The 18,222-nt window shown below is 41.3% G+C and overlaps 1 protein-coding gene across 2 annotated transcripts in view; it reads right to left on the reverse strand.

Annotated features, from left to right (window-relative positions):
• Positions 1–1,270: 1,270 nt before the first annotated feature.
• arap2 (ArfGAP with RhoGAP domain, ankyrin repeat and PH domain 2) overlaps positions 1,271–18,222 on the reverse strand; it is a 113,882-nt gene continuing 96,930 nt past the window's right edge. The window contains exons 25-33 of one of the 2 annotated variants that reach the window (XM_076725639.1): positions 16,064–16,138; positions 15,191–15,308; positions 12,443–12,571; positions 11,470–11,603; positions 10,420–10,502; positions 7,821–7,856; positions 6,564–6,627; positions 4,563–4,676; positions 1,271–3,771 (exon numbers count right to left, since the gene is read on the reverse strand). In XM_076725639.1, the coding sequence (XP_076581754.1) occupies positions 3,412–3,771; positions 4,563–4,676; positions 6,564–6,627; positions 7,821–7,856; positions 10,420–10,502; positions 11,470–11,603; positions 12,443–12,571; positions 15,191–15,308; positions 16,064–16,138 (1,113 nt within the window). In that variant the 3' untranslated portion in view covers positions 1,271–3,411. Of the gene's footprint in view, positions 3,772–4,562; positions 4,677–6,563; positions 6,628–7,820; positions 7,857–10,419; positions 10,503–11,469; positions 11,607–12,442; positions 12,572–15,190; positions 15,309–16,063; positions 16,139–18,222 lie in introns of both variants that reach the window. The other variant, XM_076725638.1, reaches the window with a different exon arrangement.

Raw genomic sequence — 18,222 nt, forward strand, 5'->3', positions numbered from 1 at the left:
ATTAAGTATAAAAAGTAAGTGCTAATTCTTCAAAATGGCCTTTTTCAGAGTTAGATCATTGTGATGTATATTATATTAGTGGATTATGACTAAAGCGAATGCATTAACATGTAAGCACTGGCAGCGGTAACGTTACAGCTGCCACTTTGGTTACTGGTTATTAGTGGTGAGTTAATCTAATCCCCAGTGACCACATTAAGGAGGTACACCTGCACAGTACAATCTACTGCGATTCAATACAACTATGGCATAACATCTGCTTTTATGAGGTTCATAGTGTTGAGTTGTTTGAAATTTACTGTATTGCAAACCATGGGATTACACAGGTGTACCTAATGAAGTGGCCAATGGGTGCAGTGGAAGATCAGTTCCCTTATGCAGGTAAAGGGGCAATTACAACAATGTAAAATACTCATTTACAGTACAAGGTACTTCAAATATCAAAAGTTAAAAGACTTGATTCGACTGACAATACTGAGCTACAGCATGAAGCATTTTACTCTTTCCGTTGGTTGTTAAAGTGAAACTGGTTTTAAGTACTTTCCATAAGGTTTGGCGTGTAAGTCCAGTGGTTCCCAACCCAGGGGTCAGACCCCTCCAAAGGGCCATAAGCTAAATCTGAGGGGTCATAAGATGATGGAGTAGGACAGAAGGAAAACACTAAACTAACAATGCTTTCCTGAGGTTAGAGAGCGCTGGTTTAACCTTCAACAATGTTTTGTATCTTACACACTTATTATATATTTCTAATGTACTGTACAAAGCAACTCTTCATGTCAAGGTGGAGTAAAAAGTACAGTATTTCTCTGTGATGTGTAGTGAAGTCAAAGGAAAGCATAAAACGCACTTGAGTAAATGAACTGAGTTATTTTCCACCAGCTCCGCCACGCAAGCTGCTGCTTGCTCAACAAAGTGATGTGTTCAATGTCGGCACATATAATGACTTTGCAGAGCTTTTTTTCACTGACCTCTCTTCCACCATATGGTGACCTTCGAAGACTATAGGCCTCGGAGGGATGGCAAAAAATGCTGGGTTACACAGACGCGGAGAACAGCAGAGGTAAATGTACATGCAGATGACAGTCCAAGGAAGGACGCTGAGGATGGAGATGGCGTCGCTGCAGGTACATCCAGGAGACGAGAAACGACAGCTTTGTGCAGGATTTTAAAGGGATTATTATCTTCACTGCTCTCAAGTGAGCTATAGCATGACTTAAAATGAAACAGGCTTTTAATGCTTAACAATATATACATAGTATATTATCACACATCAGAACAAAGAAGTTACAGAAAGGCTGCTCGGAAAGAAAACAACTCTCAACAGGCCAATTAAGTAGGAATGTATTCGTTTCTAGTCGTAATAAAGCTAATACAGGCGAGGGAAGAACACACATATTTACACAGGTAAGAAATGCTCAGACCACAAATGTAGCAGCTCTATGATTACAATATAAGGACATGAAACAAAGGACAAGCAGCTGGTGTATGAGGCATAATGAAAATAAAATGTTAATATGAATTTTTCATGGAGAGAACCTGTGTGACAATTGCCGACGTGTGCATTTTCCGACCGCTATACATTATTCAGCAAGCACGCGTGACTTGAGACGGCGAGTTTATTCTTACATTTCACTTGAGGAAAAGCAGAATTTGATGAAATCTATGAATAAAATGATGATATAATTATATATGAATAAGCCAAAGATGGAAAGATCTTCATGCTGAAATCCAAAACTGGGCTCGAGCTGCTCGAGCTCTTGAATCTTGCAGATATGTTCATGGAACACAACCGAGTGTACAGAAGGAAATCTATCCAATGAGATATAAAATCCCTGTGCAGATTTACCCTGTGCAAAAAGCCCAAAAGACTGCATTACACAAACCTGCAGAGAGCCGATGCAATATTAAAATAGAAATAAAAGACAGAAAAAGAGCTCTTAGCGAATGAACAGAGAGAAAATCTAATCACGATGCATAATAAACCTGGAAGCAATAACGGTAATTATCATTAAACAACACTGATGTTTATCACTTTTTGGTTTACCACATTTCTATCACCATATAAGGTTGCTTTAATTCTCATATTATGTTAATGGCTGCGCTTCATGCATTATTTTATTTTCACCCAAAGGTAATTATCTGATGGGTTTGTCTGTTTCTGTAGTTTCCCTGCTATTAAAAGTATAAAACTGATTTTCTGTGTTTCTGTTTCAGGCTCCACACCTCTACCGTCTTCCCACCATCTGCATACCTGTGGAAACACATTAAAGGTCGTTTTTAGCCGGAGCGCTTGGCAAAAATAGACATTTTTCATTTGCGCTGCTTGAGAGATGCTTCAAATTATTCTGCAATTTATCAGTTTTGTTTTGAAAGTGAAAGTCAAAAATAAGCATTGAAGCGTGTGCTCCCGCGTGAGTCTTAATGGCACATTACATCTAATATATTCACTTACATGCAGTTTGTTCTAAACTGCATTCACAGTAGAAATCTTCATCTTTTAAGGTGTCCTTTCTGGGGGTCTGCTGACACCTGCGATAAGAACTTTGTGAGTGCAACATTTTTAGCTAATTCTGGTTAATGTCGAGCATATATTATTTTGTTTTTGCTCATTGAGGATTAAACTCTTAATAGTGTTGTTAACGCTTTTGCATATATTTATACTGTACATTAAAAAGACATTTGGTGGCAGCCAGTGCAAAGTTTAAAGTGGTGCACCACAGAATTACATGCTTAAAAAAACGCTAAACAGCTAACGGTTGCAGTTAAAAAAGTAATGGTGGATAACTGTTTCAAAAAGTATATAAAAATATATACTATAAATATATTGCATCTCATGTGTGTGAAAACGTCTTTTAGACACAGTTAATAGCAAAAACCTGCTCTTCTATTGTGAATTTGTGTATGTTGAATCCTGTATATAATATAAGGGATGCCTAACTAAAGATTAACTTCACCACATAAGGCTTAAAATGATCCCAAAACTTTCCAGGTGTAGTCTAAACAGCCTTTCCAAAGTGCCTGGAAACTTAAACGCATGAAGCAAGCACTTCTGGAAACTTCTGAGGGTTTGACAGCTGAACACGTTTTCATAACTCTGGGTTTGGAGGAGCGGCATATAAATCACGTTCTGTAGTGCTTGGGTCAGCGCCGTGTCCAGCTGAGGTCTGCATGACCTCCAGTGTCTCCTTGCACCTGTTTTCCACATCCCCTTGTGTGTCGGCGTTCCTTTATACGCACATCCAGGTTCACAAGCAGTCGTCGGGCTGCGATCCCCTCATGAAACGACTTACTTTGGATCCATCTGCATTGTGTGGTCTTTCTCAGTCACTCTCCACATCTGTCTTTCTCTGCTCAGCCCTGCAGTGTTTGTCCTCCCATTCAAGGTACCTCTCTTCCTCCTGACTTCTCTTCTTACCCATCATTGCTCTTGGCAATGCGACCGGTCTTGCTCAGCACCGAGTTAAGTTCATTCAGCAGATTAGGCGGCATAATACCCTCCCCACCCAGCACAGGTCTCCTGCTGATGGTCTTACAGCCACTCTGACTGGGAACGGGTAAAGCCGTGGGCTGCGAGTGTCTGGATGGCGACGGGGAAGGGAGGCGTTGAGGCTGGCAAGCATCCACAGAGGATCTTCTGTGTGGGACTTCTGGGGCCTTGAGCATGTCGATCTGCTTCAGGCAGTTGGCTGTTGTGGTCGTCTTGTGGTGGAGAGCGGCGTCCTTGGTGGGCCTTGGGTTGCCATCATCAAGAGAAATCCTCCTGTCTGTCAGCTGTGGGCAAATATTGCAGATTAAGATGAATTGCAATCGACTGAATTCGAGTCATTTTTCACATCAGGAGAGATCTTTGTACTAAAAAAAACTAAATTAAATCATTTACAAGCAGCGTTGGGTAATGACACATGACTGAACAAGCAATTTACTTCAGTTCAGTAATTAAAAATAGTAAATATTTCTTCAGAGTGATTACATTCTGAAACAAACATGTCAAACTCTGCTTGTAAATGAACATAACTACACTTTATAAAGTCACTTCAACCTCAGTTCTAGCACCACGACGACTGACTGAAATCAGAACGTCATCTCCTACTTGACTGTAGAAGTGCACACTTTGTCATTTCTTCCAGAGAACAAAAACAGCTGAATCCAAAGAGGGATTCAAACACGTCCCTGTAATTCAAGACTCCCCGTGAATATTGTCAGCTCAGACTTTTAGATGTTGTTGTTCTCAGTGAACCATTTAAAGACAAGACTGAGGCTGCACAGCGGTGCTTTGAGCCAAATGCTAACATCAGCATGCTAAAATGCTCACAGTGACAATGCTAAAATGCTGACGTTCAGCAAGCATAATGTTTACACAATGTGTTAGCATGCTAACATTTGCTAATTATGACTAAACAAGAGCGCAGCCGAGGTTGATGGGAAGGAAATAATCAACCTATAATGATGGCTTGAACCCAGATATTCCCCTGGTACTAAATATAGCATCTTACGTTAGATTTAGACACTTCTCAGCTTCACAGGAACATCACAATTTCTGAATTTTGTCATTGATTTCTCACCTGTCTGCTGGCATTGTGGATCTTACGGACATCGGTCACAGCTGCCCCTCTGGAGGATTTGTGATCTGCAGCTTCTTTTGAGTTAACGCTCTTTGAACAGAGGTCAGAACCGTACTGAAGACACACAGACAACAGCAGAAATTAGTAGTACGGAAAGAAAAAAAAAATATATAAGATGATTATGATGAGGATTATTATGTGGACAAAGGTAGTTGATGTCGACTTTATTTTCTCTTTAAGCCATGTGTGTTCTGGACGGGCACTGTTTGTACATGTCATAGTGACTTGAGGCACAGTAGATCAGGAGGAACATGAAGCATCCAGGACTATTTCCTCATTTTTATTAACAATTTCCACGAGGTTTCTTTCATCACAGGGAAAAAGTAAATCACGGGAGAAAAGGCAGAGCTGGTGTCAGAGTGCAGGATGCAGAGGCACAAAGTGCTATTTTTGGCCGGACTAACGCAAGCATCTTTAAAAATGAGGAGAAGTCAGGAGGTGCCGCTCCTCCGTCCGACTGCGCTCTGATCCCCGGCTAAACTTTCTCTTTAACAATGTCACCTTTTAGATCACGGTGACCCCCGGACCTACAGAACTGTCTCTCTTTAACAAATCCTCATTTCATCACTGCTAGGACCTGTCCTTGGACCTTTACGCACACCCCCAACCCTCCAACACTCACCGCCGCCATCCATTCCACCTCGCTTCAAAATTAGGTCCTCCATCGGTAGTTGCTATGGAAACTGTCGGAGCACAATGCTCGCTAACAGGTAAGAGAAAGGAAATCAAGAACACTGAAGTGCTCTCTGTCTACTTTCTCATCTACACTTTCTCTCTGCCCTTCCCACAAGTCCTGTGTCCTTCCCACAAGCCCCTGCGTTGGAAGCCGACAATCCTGATATTTAGCGGATTTGGGAGGAGAATCCTAATATTTTTAGCCGGCTCCAGTCTGCTATAGATTTAGTTGTTGCAGACCTAAGAGCTTCTGCAAAGAGCAGGGAAAAGTCACTGAGCCCGCTGAAATAAACACCTTGAAACAACAGACAAAAATTGGCTTCCCCTTTAGATCAATCTCTCCCTGACAGTGTTGCCCTTTTTGCTTGCGAACCCAAACTAAGACACTAAAAGGCTTTTACAGTAAGCACCTGTGATAAACAACACTGTGCTGCAGACGGGTTCCCATAAAGGAAGCCGAGCCGAGGGCTAATACTGATTAAATGTGCAGAGCATACAATAACAGAGCTGTGAAATTTCGAGCTACGGGTTAGATATTTCAGTTTAGGATGAGTGTGATGCTCAAGTTATTTTCATTTACTTGGAAATGAGCAGAAAATAGACACACGTGTTCAGTCTAATGAGGCTATTTCGCTAAGCAGTTAGGAATGAATGTGAGAGTGAAAAATAATGCAAAAATATGACACATCCGGAGCTGCTCTCCCTGTGTTTGCTTTGCCTTGCATTATTTATGTCATATGTGCTGTGTCAGCGACTGACAGCGACAACACTTAGCTGTATCTCGGGGCTAAGTACCACAATGTGATTGTTATGGTCGCCTTGACCTTATTCTCACAGCTTTTCCACATAAAATGATTTATGTTATTGCTGAGTGACCTCGAAAACTTTACAGTTCTTTCCCTGTTTATGTATTTCATCTGCCTAACAGCACAATGGAAATGGATGATTGGGGGAAATATGATTTATCATATCTCCTCGTTCTAAGATATGGATTGTAAAAGATGATTTATTCCAGGCCTGTAACCGAGTGTATTTTTCATCCAAATACGGAAGGCAAAAAGGAGGATGTGTCCGCAACGTGTATGTCACATCCACTGATATTTTTAGGCTGCAGCACAGCCGTTAAGAGTTGGAGAAAGGATGCACGTACTTCCTCCTGCACTGCCGAAGTCACTGAATGTTCTGCTCATTAAATTGGTTCATCAAGCTTTTGCATGGGTGCATTCCTCACTCTTGTTCGAATGTCCCCGTTGCATGTCATCTTACCTTCATCCTGATGATGTCTGTCACCCAGCTGACCTGCGCCTCCCTCTTCTCGCAGCAGAAATGCCTGAGGAGGGAAAGCCTGGTTACATCAGTTATTTTCACACTAATCTGAACCAGGTGACTGGATGCGGTGAGTCATAACCCTGGACACAGTGTTATTTTAAGTGACAGTTCATTGATCACTCTGAACAGACTTGATGATTGGTGGGCAGGCATCCCTTGAGACATCTGTACCACATGATAAACACAAAAAAACAAGCAAAAAAAATGGCTGCATTCAAGCTAACAACACAAAGAGTCTACAGCCATGCTAGGAGTTTGCTAGTTAGCTTGCTAACATTTGCTAATTTGCTAATACCTCAAATAAATTAGAAATTTTAGTCTGGACCAAAGCTGTGGACTGACCAACCAACGGAGCCATCCTTACAGACCTGTTGCTAGCATGTCTATTTGGTAGAAATATGAGTAAGGCTGCATTCAGGCTGACAACAGTCTACAGATAGCAGCGCTATAAGGAGAGACTTAGCCACAGCGGTGCTTTGAGATAAAGTCAGGATGCTAACATGCTCACAGTGACAATGCTAACATGCAGATGTTTAACATGTTTAACATTTAGCAGGTAAGCATGCTAACATTTCCGAATTAGCACTAAGCACACGTTGATCCCTCAAATAAATGAGCTACATTAGTCTGAACCAAAGTGGTGGACTGACCAACCGTCCTCAGAGTTTTGTTGCTAGCATGGCTAAAAAATAAAGCCCAGCATCCTCTTGTACATTAAATTTCATTTGACTGGTGTTATTCCTCAACAATCTTGTCATAAACATCTCCATCCTACTCATAAATGTCTTGTTTAAATAACAATTAATTCATACTGATGTCAGAAATGCCATGAGAGTAGCTAGCTTTCATCAAGAAATTGCGTATGTCAGCTTAGAAGGCAGCTCTTTATGTGTGACAGCAGATAATGGTTTAGAGGGAAGCAACAAATAGAAATGAAATAAAAAAGAGAAAATCAGTGAGTATTATTTCACTTCCTATGAGTGAACCAGGCAGCAGCCTCTCAGCATCACTAATACATTTTAACTGCACTGATGGCCCCATTGCTAATCCACTTCGATCATTACCGAGCGCTTAAACTTCAACTTTTTAACTCTGTGCCACTTGATTCTTTCCATTTTAGAGATATTCTAAGTGGAAAGGGTAAAAGTCACACTCATCAATTATTGAACCGGAAAACGTCTGCACGGCACTCACCATTGTTGTTTATCAGTGTAGACTGTGAAGCCCCAGCTGTTAAGACAAGGACACAGGTCACATTTTGAAATTTTGCTTCTGCAAAATGAAACTTGCAAGGTCCCAGACATCAACTTCATTTGAAGACAGAGGTTACAAACATGTTTTTGTGAAAGAACATGCAGAATTTTAAAGAATCCAACCCCAGAAGCGATCAGCAATTAAAAAAAACATACACATCTTGTTGAGAAAGTTATTGCTAAAGATAGCAGCACAACCTTTCCATTCGAATTCAAAGAAGACAAATAAGTTCAGCATGAATGCTCGATGCTAAACAGTGGAATTAATTAGATTAATCAGTGCAGCTCCAGCCCACATGTTTATGCATGGGCAGACCTCAGCATGGTCTTGGCCAAAGTGTATAATACACAGAGCATATGCGGCTCACCTACGTGCCTTAAAGCACATTTTGCTGGCAGAAAGTAAATCTCTAAAATGTAGTCTGGCGAGTGGAAGAATTCTTGCATTGCAACATAAGCAGACTGCTCGAGTACATACGTTAAGTGATCGCATACGAATCCGGTTAATCGTATGATGCTGCAAGCTAAATCAAGAGACTCTCTTCCCACACAGCGAGCTTTCTGCATGCTTAATGGTGTATACGCACACGTATATATGCATGTTTCAGTGCAAATTGACCTGCACAGAGGCAGCAGAGGGTTAAAAGACCACCTTCCTGGAGAATACACCTTCCCTGAAACCCTTCACAGCTGTGGCTGAACAGGAGCATAGAAGAGGGGGAAGAACAAAGCGAAAGAGGGGGCAGAGATAGAGAGACCGCAGCCTGGAGCACCACTCCTGTGAGTTAAGGCAGCCAATCCAACCCCACAGTAGGCCGCTCACAGACAGACCTCTGCCTAATGAGGTACTGGAGCGCTGCCTCTCCTAACCCTCTCACTATGACTCTCTCCGTTCTCCTCAGCACTTGGTCTTTATTTCTTTATTCACCGTATCACTTCTCCCACAGCCCACTCAACAGTATATCTATGATAGCGCGCTGTATCATTCTTTCCTTCTGTCCCTCTTTCCCCGTCTCTCTTCATCTCCCACTCCCTCTCTCTTATCCAGTTTTCCTCCCCTGAAGGATGGCGTAATGCAGACAATCGCTCGCCGGACTCATTTTTCACGCTTCCCCGGACTCGAAATTCCGACATGGGGAAAATTATGAGGAATTATAATCGGGTAATGTGAAATATAGTGTTTGGCTTCTCAAAAATCTCCTCTTTGTTTGACCAACAAGAACTGCTGAGGGTTTGGCATGTGTCGTAAATTATAATAACAGCAGATCATTAAAATAAAACAGCGGCAGCAGTGTTTTCTATCTGTGGAGGCAGAGTTTGATAATTTGTATTTGTTAAAATGCAATTACATTTAATCAATTTCGGTACAGTGAAAAATAAGATGGGGTCAGGAGTGGCTTGGCTATCTCCTGGTTAGGCGCAACTTTGAGGCGAGAGAAAGGGCGATACATCTTCCAGGGCAAACACACAAACTGTTGCTCGTGTGCACACAATTAAGGAAAAGTACACTTGAAAAGACAATAGCAGAGCGAAATAATCACTAGTTCATCTTAATAACACAGAGGGGTGGATTTGTTAAGAATGTGCAGCAGCTGTTTTGGCACTAATGAGTCACATTTGACCACATTCATTATGCAGCCACATCAAATTTTTTGTCCTGGAAAAATTACAGTTTGGCTTAATGCATTATTTATTGCGCCAGGAAATATGCAAGGAGGGAATGGAAATTTATACAAATGACCACTAAAACTGGGCCATAAGTGTTGATTGACCGCTGTGGCAGAGGCAACTGTGTCTGTGATTTAACGTCTGGGCGAAGCAGGTGTAGAATTTGTAGCACTGTTGTTTTATTGGCGGCGGGAGAGATACCCGGCGACTTCTTATCATCAACATTTCAATAATATCTGCATGACAATGAAAACCGCTGATGGAAACAAAGAATATTGCAGGAAATGAATAAATGCATATAAATGCCACTTTTACAGGAGCTTGAAATACAAAACCACGAGCTATAAGGCTGAATTTATAGTGTTCCAGGTATTTTGCAGCTTCTACCAGAGGCACTCCTTTGAGCGTCTGAAGCAGCCAATCATATACTTACATCACGTTGTTTTCATCCATTTACAGCAGTAATCTTGTCAAATGACAAACACAATCATGTTTTTTTCACAACTTTTTTTACACATTCTGATAGATTTGAGCGTGAAAGCTCGACGCTGACCTTGGAAACAGCAGAAATATAACAGCCACACACCATAGTCTTCCTCAGCGGATGGAGGAATATGACAAAAGCTAATTTAGAGTAATGATTGCTTCCATCAAAATGCTGCTTCCATGCACGTGTTTTAAGCTTTAAATGTAAAGAACCAACACAAACCTCCCTGATGACCTACATGTGCAGCTGACAGCATATTATTTACCACCTTTTCGTGGTAAGATGTGAGAGGTTTGCAACTACATCACGTGCCCTGGTTTCTTTTTTCCACTGACATGCAACTAAACGGTCATCTGGATTTAGGATATATGTGAGTGCAGTTTACCTGGTTGGAGGTTTGAGCTTTTTCTTCAGGCCCAGGTAACATTTAACAGAGGAGAGCTGGATGGCTTTCTCTGCTTTAGTGCCCTGCAAGAGAGAACCACAAATATATGAATAATTTGAATGAATAAATGAATGAAAGAAAAGACACAGATTAAACTCAGGCTAACTACATAAACCACCCAATAAAATGCCAACAAGCTGTCTGTGCAGCAGTGCAACTCGACAATCAATCCGACTCATTACCAGCAAACCGCTTCTTCCAAGCAGAGTAGATGAGAACAAAGCAAACAAAATCAAAGTTATAGCTTGTTCCTGACACCTACACACCACAACCCACCACTCATTCCCACTTTCATGTGACGCAATTTGTGCTAAATAAAGACCCGGCAATAATTGCAGAGGCCAAAGACTGTCAATTAAATTGCAGGAATATTTTTAATTTCCTTTGCATTTACGCAGTAATTAGGCACATTCTTTGCAACCTGATATTTAGAAAAGCTTTCAGTGGAAGCACCCCTCCCCACACGCACCACCTCTCAGCATTTTCCCTCCCCCTGCACTGCTACCCCTACTGCCAGAGCTACTGCACCTCCATCAATTATTAACACTTCTTCACACTCCTTTACGAATCCCATGTTTCAAACTGCAGAAATGTGCTGAGAAGAAAAGCCCTCCAGGGAACTCGGTCCTGCTGGTCCTTTCTGCAGCACACTGTATTCTTCCTTTTTCCAAAGACAGTTGGAAGTCCGCTGCTATCGGTAGGTTTTATTTTCCTCCTTAATTCCGAGATGCGGATCCAAGAGGCGGACATGTCGCCAAGGAGATGCAGAGAGCGCTTGGGTGGAGTTCAGTCTCTTTTATCGTAGATATGCAAGCACCATTCTGACACATTTCGGTTTTCTTGAGCAGTTCGATAACCTTTTAAAGTCCCTCGTGATACGAGGACACTCTGTTCGCCTGATGCTTTCTGTTTGCATGCAAAAACCCATGGTGGTAAGTGTTTACAGGAGATGTGAGAGTAGATTAAGCTGAAAATAAAAAGCGTACTTACTTTGATATCTCTGTAGAGCAGCAGCTTCTCTGCATGTAGTACAACATATTTGTCCTGGAATTTGTGCCCCGACAGCAGTTTGGAGGATCCATCGTTGAACTTGAGATAGTCGCCTCTTGCAAACTGCTTCACGTCTGCTGTAAAACACAATGAAATCAATTGAGTAAACATTTTTTAGTTCATTTTATAGCAATTAGTCCGTTTAATTAGCTTTTAGCTCGACAATGAGCTGTTTTCAGCTCTGTCATCGCACATTGAAGTCGAGTATTTGCGATGGGATGGGCGTTTTCCACTATTCTCTGACACTGCACACAGCAGTGGTTCCCAACCTCTTTTATTCGACGTACCCACAGCCTGACAGATGATCTGAAGTGCCCCTTCATCGACATCGCTGGTTATGTTTTAAATGTGATCATTTGAATTGATTGATGTACTGAAGGTCGTTTAACTCTAGTGCTGTAATCGCAAAAAAATGGATATTGTTCTTGTGTTTTTTGTCACACAGCTAAATGAACTATTCCAGCTGTTTCAACCTGTTAGCCATTATCTTTAGCTAGCTAGCGGTTACCAGTTGAAACTGATTAGCCATCACTTTTAGCTAACTACTGTAAATCAACTGTCAGCCATTACTTTTGCTGGTCTATTTCAACCATTTATTCATTACTTTTAAGGTATTGTTTCAACTTCTCAGCTCTCTTGCTCAGCAATTTTCATGCAATTTCAATCACACCACTTGACAGGTGCAGAGGTACTCCATGGGGTACACGTTGACTGGAAATTACTGGTATAAACTAAACAATTCATTTTCAGATCTAGTTTAATCAACAGATTAAAATGTAATGAAACAAACTGTTGAATTACCGCAGTGAACAATAACATAACCAGAACACATGCTAGCAAACAGCTGATACAGACTGATTAAAGCTTTTCTTTTTCAATGGTTTTGTGCCATCATTTTCATACAGTAGCCTACCTTTCCCATCAGTCACTCTTTTGGCCTCTGAAAACTTCTTTAGAACAAGAAAAGCAGAGCGAGGACAGTCCAAGTTACTCCACTCCAGCACCTGCTCAAGAATTTTCTCACTGTGGTGCAACGGCCGCTCTGTTGAAAATGAAAGACAGAGGATCAGAGGGAGACGCGTGATTGGCAGGTACTGTAAACATGCTCAGAAACAGCAACAGTCAAACGGTCAAAGCGGTCAGAAAAGTCAACCGCCAACAACGAAGAGGTTCTGTCTTCTGGTCTGAATTGAAAATGTATGAAACAAAATCAAAAAACACATAACTCACATGAAATCCATGACTAATTCTAGTTAACCAAATCCCAAAATTATGTTGTTGTTCTCCCCATTTTCATCACAGCGAAGTTTAAATTATCTCCTGCATATCGGGACCTGATTATAAAAACACACTCATGTGCAAAATAGGCCCATTATCGCTTCCTAATTGGTGAACAGGGTACATGCTATCAGCCAAAAAAAGGAGATAATTTGTGTACCACCACCCCTGCTCTGATGCCTCCATCTCTACACTCCCCTGTTTTTCATAACCAAAGGAGGTAAAAAGAGCCACAATAGCATAACTTATTCATAACAGTGGGCTTATCTCCTCTCTGGAATCTCTGCAGACCCAGGCCATGGAATTAGTTCCTCATTTCCCAACAAATATTAGCTCCCCTTTTCTGCCTATTGTCCTCGATAACAGTGTTTATCTGTAGCTATCCTCCAAAATGGCTAATTAACGCACTTTCCCTCCCTTCTTTATGGTTTTATGAGCAAAACCTGTCACGCTAACGCCTTCAAAATAGCTTGACTGTTTACTCTTCCACAGACATATTGTCTTGCCATGGAAAATATGCTGAACCGTCAGCAAATAAACTCAGTATTCAACACACCTTCATTTTTAGAAGAGGACGCTGTGTCCTCTGTAACTTTGTGAGGAGGAAAACAAACATAAGAGCACGGTGTAAACTCTTAGTGAACTGATGAGAAGTGCACGGAGAACGCAAGCTAAGCAACTTTGCGACAAAGCTCAACTTTGACTCCCCCCATGCTCGCCGCTTCCCGTGGTATGATCAAATGCGGCTGTGGGAGGCACGGTGCGCCATCAATGCATATTAATGCAAGATGAGGTGGGTCAGCTCCCTAGGTCAATCATGCAAGGAAGATGAAGGTAATTTACGACATATGACGGCAAAGATGATTAATTAATGTGCATATCATCAAATTGACGATGCTTGGCTAATTTCTCAGTGTGCTTCCATGTTCACGGACACTGGTTCATTAGAGAGACAGCATAATCTTCTAATCATGAGGTCGTTGGATGAGAGGAAGTGTGATCTTTGTATATGCCCTGGATGAGAATAGCCATTTAAATGGTGATTTGGCGCATCAATCACTAACTGGATATAGTGTAGATGATAGTGGAGAGTTTAGAGCAAAGACTTTTACTACTATGAGATGTGGGAGTTGACAGCACAGTAACCTTTATCAGATTTATGAATTAAAGCTCATATTTTACTCCAAAACCTTTTAAACTGCTCTATGGAAAACAGCTTCTTTCAGTTCTTATCATGCAACAGGTCCAACAGGGAACTGTACCAACTAATGAAAAGAAATGAAACCTCCAAAAGATTCAGTGTAGTTAAAATGAACAGGAGTCTTTCAGAAGTGCATATGCAATCATAAAGGCCACAACTGATCGTAGTCAGTAACTCAAGCAGAGATTTCATTGATATATAGTCAATATAAATCAGAAAAACAAGATATGCGTAAAAATATGATGATATTATAAACAGTGACGTGAAGAAAAAACGACAGGCTATAATGGCAGAGGCAATCATTTTCAGAGAAATCAGTGTATAGAAACATAATCACATTTGTCAGGCCTTAATTCATTCTTGCACTTCAATTAAAGAACAAATGACTTCTTGACCTTTCTGTCTAACAAAAAGGAAAAACATAGTATTCATCACCGAACCTCTGGTTGATTAAAATTAAATGCTTGTTTAATTTCTTAAAATGAATTCAAAGTAGTAATTGGCGAAGGAGCTCGAACAGTGTGAGGTAAAGGAAAACATGCTTCAGCTGCATCGTTGATTAGGCTGCCTCGCAGTGCAGGGAAGTTCTCCTCGTTAAAGTTAATTGAGGAGGCCCCTGTGCAGGAATGACATGCGGAAAGATCCCAGACGCATGTGAACCAGGAACATTATGGTTCCTGTTCAGCACCATAACCCCAGGGCCTCCAGGATATGCAACATAACGATGCTAAATAGTTAAATAGGTGCCATGGTCGCCAAAAGGTGAGGACCCTGGTTCGATCCCGACCAGGGGAACCTCTGCTGCATGTCTTACCCCCGTCTCTTCCCGACATTTCCTGTCTGCATCTCCAGTACCACCACTGAATAAAGGGAAGAATGCCAAAAAGTTGGCACCAGCAATGGAAGCAAACAGGAAATCCACTCGCCTGTAGTGGTGTTTCAAATGTTTTTGGCTTGTGATATTTCAAAATGAAGTACTTTATAGTACTGAACCCGGGCGGTGTGCTGAAGACTGACCCCTCAGATTCATCTTGTGACCCCATCACGTGTCAACATGTCTCTATTGAAATGTCTATTTGTATTTGTGCTGTAGAGCACTGTAAAAATAACTAAAATAAAACCTTGAGAACCACTGAGGTGAATTTTGACTGGTGATTGGAGGAGAATTTCAATCCTACGTACCTAATTCCCCATTCTCGATGACTTCAAAGGTGGTCCAGAGGTCTTCGCCGCTAAGGGTGATGTTTCTCATACTTAGCGCAGTTTCTGCGAGCTCCGTGGAACGCATGCTGGGAGAGATCTACCGCACACAGTAAAGATAAATGCAAACAACGACGGATAAAAGAGAAACAATGGACACAAAGTGAGCACATTCTGCACATAAAAAGCTCAGATCACAAGCTCTCTGGATCGATATCACTGCCTTCAACCATCTCTCCCTATGAGGAGCAAATTCGATACTTAACATGTAACACTGCCTGTGCAGACTTGCAGCCATGTACGTGGAGCACTGATTAAATACTTGCTTCTTTGTCAAGTTATTAGGTGTACCTGAACAGAACCGAACAAAGCAAATGTGCTACTTTACTCAACAGAGAGAAAATGGAGTATTAAAGTCAAACAGTGGTGCTGAGCAGTCCTCCTTAACCCCATCCCCATTCTACCGCCAACCTGTGACAGGAGTCCATAACCTACAGCAGCCAGCACGCCTTGTAAAATGCAATTACTCACACAATTAAATCAGACGTTTCTTTGATTAGTTCGCTTTTGATTTATTTCAGTGGCGGTAATCCCATCAGGTTAAACCACAAATGTCTCAGCCCTATTCTATCAACCTCTCCACCTCTCATTCTCCCCACCCACAGCCCTCATTCCCTCTCCTGCTTCACCTGCCTTCATCCCACACTCCCCCCCCGGCCCCCTCCCGCTTTCTTATTTTACCTTACCACCTAAGGGAAAGCATGCACACATACAGACTCACATGCCCAACGTGTCTGCTGAAAGCACAAATGCACGCATTTACACACACACACATGCACACACACACTCTTATACCTTGATTAAACAGCAGTTCTCCGGCTCTCTCTTTTCCAGGTACACCTCGAAGATCAAGTCCCCAGCTGGAGAGAACTGGGGAGGGAGAAAGAAAGGAAGGAAAAAAAAAAGTGAGACAGAGAGATCAGTTGAATTACAAAAACAATGCAGCTGGATTAATTGGCTTTTCTTCGGAATTCGTACTCCAGTGTGGCATGAATCTAAATGGAGAAAAGTGAGAGAAACGGTTAGAGGATTTGTGGAAACCAAAGGTCGTTTTCTGAGCTGGCGGCAAACTAAATCCTGGTAGCATTAAAACCTGGCTAAATAAAGAGAACAGGCGTGAGACAAACTTGTAAAGGTGGAAGCGTAGGGTGCATGTTTCACCTACACTAAAACTGAAATGCTCTCCGAAGGTGTTAACTTTAAGTGTGCTGTCAGTTTTAAAATGTTTTGAAGATGCACCAAGAAAAATATTCAGGGGTTATTATGGGAATGGAAAAAACTTCAAAGCAAATGAACCCAGCAGAGATGCCAGGAGAGACGGATAGGTTCACTGCAACAGCCTTTTCTCTTGTTTTATTAATAAAAGACATGCCACACTGCAGAAAAGGAAATATTTTAATCTGGTGTAAAACCTTCACAAATGGATGCGTCTCTGTCAATCAAATCTCAAATTTCTAGTTTCTATTGAACTAGATAACGTATACTTAACGAATGAAATACACCATGAGGGCTTGAATCTTTGTTGCAACCCTTTAAGTGAAACTGTCAATACATTTATTTGTTTTCCTGCCAAGAGAGAGTCTGTTAGTTATCAAGCTAGAGCCAGAAGGCTGCTAGCTTAGCCTAGCATCAAGAAGGGGGAAACAGCTAGCTTACAGCTAATCTCTCCAAAGAAAGTGATGCTTTATCATAATTATGATTATCTCGCTGTTTGCCTGCTTCCAATCTTTATATTAAGATAAGATAAATTAAGCTAAAGTTGAGCTAATCACGCTGTTTGCCTGCTTTAAGTCTTTATGTTAAGGTTAGCTAAATTAAGCTAAACTTGAGCTAATCACATGTTTGCCTGCTTCCAGTCTTTATATTGAGGTTAGCTAAGTTAAGCTAAACTTGATCTAATCAAGCATTTGCCTGCTTTAAGTCTTTATGTTAAGGTTAGCTAAATTAAGCTAAACTTGAGCTAATCACTCTGTTTGCTCTTGTTTCCAGGCTTAGCGTTACGGTAAGTGAAATTATGCTAAGGCTAGGTTAATCACATCCTTGCTATAGCTCAGTACGTAATGCAAAGACACCAGTGGTATCAATCCTCTTGCTAGAAAGCGAAAAAGCTAGCTATAGACAAACTCATCCTCACCAAGAGACTCAGACTGAATTTGAGAAGAGAAGTAGTGGTACTGAAAAAGATACACCAAAACAAATCCTCCTATGATGCAGTTTGAAATTTTCACCACGAGCTCAATCAATAAAAGATGCAAGAGAAGATATTTCTTTTGACTAAACACAGCCTATGTGAAATTAAAAGGAAGATTTTTAAGTGACCTTTCTGCCTGACATTCAGGAGGTCAAATTCCCAGTAATTGCTCTTGTCAGTACGAATCACGGCACCTTTCTCAATGTCTCTGAGCTGTAATCCTCTCTGCATCCAATTAAAAATGATTTTTTTTTTTTTTTTTTGGTGGTAAAAACCAGAAAAGTCAAGAAAGAGAGTGTAAATGTAGCTCTTTGAAGAGAAGGGGTCATAGTTGAGGCACCAAATCCGGATTTCTGGCCAAGTGGAGTCGTAATCCATCTCCAGAAAATGAACAACTAAGTGAGCAGGAAAAGGTTTCTTTTCCTTCGGCTATCTGGAAATTACAATTACTTTTCTTTTGTCATTTTAATGTGCAGGTGTACTGAGGTCCATTATTGGCTTGAACTGGGAGAACTATGGCACGATAAGAGGGAGGAACCCACTTCTGACTCCTGTGGCCCTAAAATAACACAGAAATACAGTCATTCGAACAAGTGGAGTGAAAGCTGTAATTGTACAAATGTCACACATGGATATGAGGCCATCATGGTTTGCTAAGTACTCTTTTGCTCCATCCCCATCATTCTTATTTGATGGGAAATAGACCAGGCACACTGTACAAACAAAGCACTTGTTGAGTGAAAAACAGGAAATGAGGATGATG

Source organism: Chaetodon auriga, chromosome 24 (genome assembly GCF_051107435.1).
Source record: "Chaetodon auriga isolate fChaAug3 chromosome 24, fChaAug3.hap1, whole genome shotgun sequence".
NCBI classification, from domain to species: Eukaryota; Metazoa; Chordata; class Actinopteri; order Chaetodontiformes; family Chaetodontidae; genus Chaetodon; species Chaetodon auriga.